Here is an 8,146-nt window from a genome sequence, read left to right as displayed (position 1 = left end):
TAGTCTAAGTTACTCCCTACTATGACCAGCCTAAAACCAAGTTTGACTCGAATCAAGTGCAGCACGGGGCACGGGCTGCGAGGAGGGAAAAGAGAAGATGGATGGCGACAACTATGGCTCGGGTCGCCCTCACAAGAGCAGCACATTTCCAAATAATTTGTTTATATTAAGCATTACTTGATTTGAGCGCATTTTCAAATTTCTCATTGGCCTGTATCATCGCACTTGCTGATTTGTAAAGTGACTGATAAATCGAGTATACTCTCCTTTTAGTGCATCCTATAAAATTTTATCAAATTCATGGGACACTATACATGTAGTATCTATATCTATACTAATATAAAAAGACCCAGAGGGGCAAATCCAATTAATCTCGACCATCGAATCATGTCGATCCAACGACCAAGACTGCTTCAATGTCAAGCGCTCAACACGTTTAGCGTGCAGTTAATTTCATGTCAAATATAGTGCTAATCACATAATAACACGCAAATAATATCCTACTTGATATCCGCATGCAATTAATATATACTTCCAAATACGTGCATTGCACGTACACATTGACTAGTGTGCAGAAATGATACTTATTTTGCTTTGTAGCATGGCAATTTCTCTCTTAATTCTGCTCTTTTGATCAACAGGGTTGTTGCAGCATGGAACTTCATTATTACATTTGAGAAAAACGTTATACCAACTACGATATACACATTATTCCACTCAACACAAATTGAGGAAAAATAACTCATTCTACTTCTTAACAAGCAAGGGCCCTACATTATCACCCGTTGCTTTGTTGTGCTTCACATGGCTTCCATCACACAGTGGAAATGTTCCCGATCTCCAGCACCTTGTGGCAAACACATGAATCAAAGTCAGTAATCATTCATTTAGAGGAAAATGAGTAATAGTTGGAACTTCAAAATGGTATGCAAATCAAGTATTCCAAAGGAAGACGAACTCTGTAATGCAGGCATCAACAGCATAAAGACCATCAATTGGCTGGTCCCCGCAGTTTGGGTCAATAAACACTATTAATAATTTGTTTGAAGTACTCCCTCCCTAAAGAAATATAAAAGCGTTTAGACCACTAGTGATCTAAACGCTCTTGTATTTCTTTAGGGAGGGAGTATCAACGAACTGGGATTCAGCTTGCAAATTCTAGTATAGTTCAGCAGATATAGTTATAAGAGTGCAGTTGTTTTGGATGAAGTAATAACGGGTAATTCATCGGAACATTTTTTTCTTATGAAATGCAACAGTGTTGCATTATGCTTGCATTAAGAAGGTTAACCAACAGCAACAGAGTACAGTTAAACTTAAATTGGCTCTCATCAGGAGAGCAACAGTATCAGGATTACAACTCAGCTACTGTAAATATAACAGTGCACAAAACAATCATGAAGATTTATGTATTCTCTTTACTTAGTTTTCTACCGTTGGCCATTCTAAGGCTTAAAATTTGCTGATCATAGGATCAATTCAGTTACTGAAGGTAAAAAAACTCAGTGTAGCAGTCTAAATTTTGCTTCGCACGCCAACTTGGGATACCGTAGGCGATCAACCAAGCCCATTTATTAAATTTATTGTTCTTGCAGAGTCCACTCAAACCTTTAACCAACTAAATTTAGATTAGAGACAGTTGCCCGTAGCAGTACAAATCTTCCTCTTACAACAAATCAAATTACCATTCGATTTACCCATGTAAATTATTTGTTGCAGGTTCCTGTCAAGGTTGTAGTTAGCTAAATTAAAACTGGAGATGGAAAAATGCCATCAAAACAGTACAATCAGAAAAGTTGCCATCTGTCTGGACCCGGATTGCATTAAGAACCAGCAAGTTCTTGTTCTATGCAGAGGCCGGGTGATCCTCCTCTAAATAAAAAAGCAAGTACTTGTTCTGCAGAACATCCTTGAAAAAGAACCACAGTTCTTTATCCTCTTGGATATCTCAAAAGGTTTTTCCTCTTCGATAATAATCGCTTGTTTAATGAAGTCAGAACATTGTCTCGACATGATTTATTTGCGCAGTCCAACTACACACTGCATATGTACTATGTTAATGGTGAGTGAAATGGCATGCCCTGCAAATCTCGTCCTGCAACGTGTACGCGGGTGACTAAAATGGCTTCTTGCACCACCAAACATAAACATGTACTAGTAATCAGAAGTAAATAGCAGGATGGGGAAAGGGAACTGTACCGGCAGTACGGGGTGAGCGGCTTGGAGAGCTCCCCGGCCAGGACGGTGTCGACCACCTTGGCCTCCTCCTTCCGGATGGCCGGGTTTATCCCGGTCCCAGCAGCGGCGGTGTCTGCCTCCGCACGCACCGCCACCGTGCCGCGTCGGGCCCGGCCGCGGCCAAGGCCTGGCGCCGGCGCCGGCACGGCAAGCGGGAAGGCGAGACGGCACGAGGTGGCAGCGGCCGCGCAGAACAGGGTCGCCATGGATGGTTCTTGGTGGCTGCGGCCGGCGGTGTTTCTTGGTTGGTCGGATTGGTTTGGTGGGGGTTGTGGATGTATGGATCGTCTGTGTGCTTGAGTAGGCGTGGCCGTGTGGGGGAGGATTTGGGGTGTGTGGCGAGCACACGCCGCTAGCTGACCGGCCCCGTCGGCCGATCCTTCCAGCGAAGCGTCGTCCCACCCCGGATCGCTCGCCACGCGTCCTGTACGAGAACTATATCTCGCCTAACGCGAGACTAGCTTCTGGATCGCCCGAAGCTTTCAGGTGGCCGTACAATCTTGGGTCGACCCATTTCTTAGCACTCGTTCACGTTTTGTTCGCTCGCTCTCGGGCGCCCCTAAGGGGAATCCTATACGAATTCTAAAAATGTTAATCGAATTCAATATTTTGTTCATCGGATTTTAAAAGTATTCATCACAATTCAAAATTTATTACCGACATAAAAATATTAATAAAATTCAAAATTTGTTCATTATTTTCGAAAAATGTTCATCGAAATAAAAATTTGTTCATCCATTTGTTTTCAAAAAATGTTCTTGAATACAAATTTTGGTCATCAAGTTAAAAAAACCATCGAATTAATTTTTTTTCTTCAAGTTTAAAAAATTTTCATAATTATTTTCATCAAAATAAAAAATGATTTTTCTAAATCGTAAACATTTTTTGAATTCAAGAACTGTTTTTACAATTCAAAACTCGTAATTTTTTTTTGAAATTTTAGAACCATTTTGTAATCCTGAATTATTCTAACATAGAATAAACAAAAACAGGAAATATTGAAAAATTTGTGATCAAGCATTTGAAAAATGTTACATGTGCAAAACAATTGACTATGTATTAAAAAATGGTGGGTTTTTTTATCATTTAAATAAAAAAATGTTAATAAAACATTTGAAAAAAATGTTAAACAAGTATTCGCAAAATTTTGATCAAACATTTGATAAATGTTAGAAGTCTATAGAAAAAATATTGACCATGTGTTAAAAAAATGATGCTTTTTCTTTATAGTGTATATAAAAGATATTAATCAAGCATTCAAAAAATTGTTGAACAAGTATTAAAAATGTTAATAAAGCATTTGGAAAATGTTAAATGTGTATAAAAATATTGACCTTGTATTCAAAAAATGTTAATATTGCATTTAGAAAGATGTTAATCAAGCATTTGGAAAATTTTAAATGTGTATAGAAAAAATGTTGACCTTTTATTCAAAAAATTAAATATTTAGAAAATTTTAATCAATCATTTGAAAAATATTTAAAATGTGTATAGAAAAAATATTGACCATGTGTTGAAAAAATGTTAAATTGGTATTGAAAAAAATGCTAAACGTGGATTGGAAAATTGTTTTTCACATATACAAAAATATAGGGTGAAAACAAAAACAAACATAAGAAAAATGAAAAATGGGGAAGAAAAGAGAAAACCAGAAATAATGGAGAAGAAAAAAGAAAACCAAACAAAAAAGAAGAAAACCCTGTCAAGAAACAAAAAAAACGTGAAACCCAGTGGAAAAACGGCTTGATTCGCCTCAAGTACACAACGCACCAGTGATTATCACGTGCAAGACTTGGGTGCAATGGCTATTAGAGCGAGCCATCTCCCAGGAGACCAGGGATTGATCCCTAATTTTCCTATTTTCATTTAACTGCGTGAAATGGGCCGGCACAATTACTGTACACCCTTCAGCCAGAGTTCGGGAGAGTTCGTACGGTCTCGCTTAATATGAGAAATAGTCGGCGCACTCGCTCGTTACTCTGTTTTCTCTGTTAATTTTTTTCCTTTTCTTTTGTGTGACATGGCGCTGGGCGCTTCTATATCTCGCTTGGCGCGGTAGAAGGTTGCTTGCCTCATGGGATGATTTTAGTGGGCCATTCCAATAGCATTAGTTTTGTTGTTCGCTTGCTTTTGTTCGCTTCTTCTTCCCTGTTTGCTTCGCTCCTTTCATCTCTTCTTCACTTCTTCTTTTTCGTTTGCTTTTTACTATTTTTCTATGGCTATTATTGTTTTTCATTAGTATTGCCGTTGGCCTGGTAGTTCTATCTTTTGGAACTTGTCGAACAATGGCTTGTTCTTATTCTAGGGTATGAAAATGGTCACATGATGTTTTTGTTTGTAGTGGGAGATCTTTCCCAACTACAAAATCATATATATTTGTAGTAAATTCTGACATTTGTGTATTTGCTATTCTTATTCTAGCACAGAAAATGGTCATGTGATGTTCTCGTTTGTAGATGGGGATAACATATGCTTGCGAAAATCCCCCGTCACCCTCGGTTATCCTACCCTTGCACCCAAACAAAGCCTTAATGAATGTCCTTCCCTTTCAGTTCAAGTTGCATTATGAAGAAAATGTCACTTGGACAAAAAAAGGGACTGAATCTAGTAAGATGTTTGCAAAACATCTAGTCTAAGTTGTTGTAGTTTACTTGTATTAACATCTAGTGTAAGTTGTTTCACTTCGGTTGAATAAGGAACTGGATTCAAGAATGTAAGAACAAGTGTAGAAAACTCTTCCGTTCATTGTACAAAACAAGTACTTGCTTAGTTTGGTACAATAGCTTTGTCATTGAGCTAAGCATGGAAATAGTGCTTGGTTAGTTGGTCAGCTGCTAAGTTGTTGTTCAGTCCCTCACTCTTCTTTAGTCATCAAAGTTATCAGAGCTTTCATTCTCGTGCTAACAGTCATTCGATCGATGGAAAATACAAAATTATGTACTTTCTTAGTTCTTGTTAGTTCAGAAGCTGGGGAGCTTGCACGCAATGAGAAAAGAAAATGAGTACAGAACAATGTCATTTTTTGGAAGATTTGATCAAGAATTTCATTGAGAAGGAAATTTAATACACCAAAAACTTACATATGTGTCCATTAAATCCTCGACAAACGGTAGTTTAATTTTGTTGTCCTTTTTTCATGAGTTGGAAGACAAACTTTTCCCATAAAGCTTGCACATCCAGCTGAAGAGATACATGAAGGAAGAAGAAATAAGTTGAAAGCTGGAGTGACATACTTGTTTTTTTGGAGAATTTATTGTTTGGATAGAACATTCAAAGAAGTACATCTACAAAGATATGAAGCGATAATTCAAAAAGCTGAGTACAATCTAAAATAATGATGAACATTTGAAAAATTCTCTGTTTGGAAGCCTGAATAAGTTATTTGAGAAATGCTCATTGTATACTGAATAATGTCTTTTTTGCGAATTACTTAAAAATATATTTGTAATTAAGAAAATGTTCATAGTCTATTTAAACAATGTCTTGGTAAAATATTCACAGCATATTTCAAAGCGTGTTCAACAAGTACTGTGAAATGTATTTGAAGTAAAAAAATGTTCATAGTGTATTTAAAAAATGGCTTGGAAAAATGTTTATTACATACTTCAAAACAAGTTAAGCAAGTACAATCTAAATGTTAATTGTTCGATAGAAAAATGTTTAAAAAGTATTTGCAATACCTTAAATTGGTCATCAATTACATTAGGGATATAAATATTCTAGTATTAAAAAAATGCATTTTCAGAAAATGGTCATAGTGTGTTGAAAATTGTCTTAAGAAAATGCTTATTAAATATTTCAAAAAATGTTCAATTAGTACTATGAAAATGTTAATTCTTCAATAGAAAAATGTTCATTGTCTAACAAAAAATTGTATTAGTAATACTTCAATTTGTTCATCAACTAGGAAGAAAAATGCTCATAGTGTATAGGAAATGTATTTGCATTTAAAAACAATGTTCATAGTGTATCAAAAATGTCTTGGAAAAACGATCACTACATATTTCAAAACCTGTTGAACAAGTACTATGAAAATGTGTTCGCATTTAAAAATGTTCATTGTGTATTTCACAAATGTCCATTACATATTTCAAAACAGGTTCAACAGGTACTATCAAAATGTTAATTGTTCAATAGAAATTGCAATACTTAAAAAAAATATCAATTACATTAGGGAGAGAAATGTTCATAGTAGCATTTTATAGTGTTTAAAACATGTCTTAGGAAAATGCTTATTACATATTTAAAAAATGTTTAGTAAGTACTATGAAAATGTTAATTATTCAATAGAAAAATGGTCATTGTGTATTCAAAAGTTGTATTAAGTATTAACAATACTTAAATTTGTTCATCAGCTAGGCAGAATGCTCACAATGTATAAAAATGTATTTACACTATAAAAAATGTTCATTGTGTATTAAAAAACGTCTTGGGAAAATGTTCACTACATATATGAAAACATGTTCAACAAGTACTGTAAAAATGTATTTGCATTGAAAAATGTTCATCTCCACTACTATTAAACAATCGAGTTGTGGCAGAAAGATTACATCTCAGCCATACATCCGCCATCTCTCAATGGACTGGATTGCCTCAATGTTGTATCACATCATTTACCATAATCAGTTATCAACAATTACCGTATGATCTATGCCATCATAATTACGCAATAATTACCACGATCTCGCTCCAACCTGGGCCTATTTTAATCATATCAATTAGCAAGAATTACCATGATCTACGCCATCATATATTTGTTTTTCTGAAACTCAGCCTTGTGTGCTGCTTACATAGAAGGAAAATATCAATTAATAACAATTACCATGATCTACGCCATCATGTTTTTTTAAAACTCAGCCTTGTGTGCTGCGTACATAGAAGGAAAATATCAATTAACAATAATTACCATGATCTACGCCATCATGTTTTTTTTAAATTCAGCCTTGTGTACTGCGTACATAGAAGGAAATAAGAAAAAGGCCTGGCCCATGTTCGCATGTAGGTAGAGAATAACGTGGAAACCAAATCTCTCGTTTCCTGTTTGTTCGGATCACATGATCGATCAGACCCTGACCTTGATTCCGATCGTTCCTTGAGTTCCGTCACTTCCTTCTTTTCGTTCACCTGTTTGAGTGTTCGTCGTCTTCGACGGCTCGACTCTTGGTTTGACTCTCTTGGTCTTCTCGTCCCGAGGAGCGACGACGACGTGGGCCTGCAGCGCTATGCGGCGATGACAGGTATGAGCATGTGTAACACCTTGGATGTAATTTACCTTATATGTATCCCAACTCTTGCCGTTTCCGGCACTAAGTTATTTTATTTCCTCGGTGTCGGGTTTTTATCTTCGTGTGTTGTTGTCTTCGTCATGCATATCATACCATGTCATCATGTGCATTGCATTTGCATACATGTTCGTCTCATGCATCCGAGCATTTCCCCCGTTGTCCGTTTTGCATTCCGACGCTCCTATGTCCTCCGGTGGTCCTTGCTACCTCTTTTCGTGTGCGGGTGTTAAACGTTTTCGGATTGGACCGAGGCTTGCCATGCGGCCTTGGTTTACTACCGGTAGACCGTCTGTCAAGTTTCGTGCCATTTGGACTTTGTTTGATACTCCAACGGTTAACCGAGGGACCGAAAAGTCCTCGTGTGTGTTGCAGCCCAACACCCTTCCAAACTGGCCCAAAACCCACCTAAACCCTCTCCATCATCTAGAACGTTCGATCACGATCGCGTGGCCACAAACCGCACTCCATTTGGAGCTTCCTAACTCCCTCTACCTCTATAAATAGACACCCCATTCTAAATCCCGGATCTTCCCCTTCCAAACCCTAATTCTTCCCTCGCGCCGCGCCGGGCGTGTCCGTCCCGGCCGGACAGAGCCACCGTCGCCCACGGCGAATCAATGAAC

The 8,146-nt window shown here is 37.3% G+C and overlaps 1 protein-coding gene across 1 annotated transcript; it reads right to left on the bottom strand.

The window, feature by feature from the left end:
* Positions 1-565: 565 nt before the first annotated feature.
* Positions 566-2,551, bottom strand: LOC123104406 (CDGSH iron-sulfur domain-containing protein NEET). Its single transcript, XM_044526245.1, has 2 exons — positions 2,200-2,551; positions 566-847 (listed from the first exon to the last, which is right to left on the bottom strand). The coding sequence occupies exons 1-2, from the start codon at positions 2,442-2,444 to the stop codon at positions 748-750; spliced, it is 345 nt and encodes a 114-aa protein (XP_044382180.1). The 5' UTR covers positions 2,445-2,551; the 3' UTR covers positions 566-747.
* Positions 2,552-8,146: the final 5,595 nt, after the last annotated feature.

The sequence above is a fragment of the Triticum aestivum genome, chromosome 5A (genome assembly GCF_018294505.1).
Source record: "Triticum aestivum cultivar Chinese Spring chromosome 5A, IWGSC CS RefSeq v2.1, whole genome shotgun sequence".
NCBI classification, from domain to species: Eukaryota; Viridiplantae; Streptophyta; class Magnoliopsida; order Poales; family Poaceae; genus Triticum; species Triticum aestivum.
Note: the sequence above shows the minus strand (reverse complement) of the source record. Positions and strands in the feature narration are given on the sequence as shown.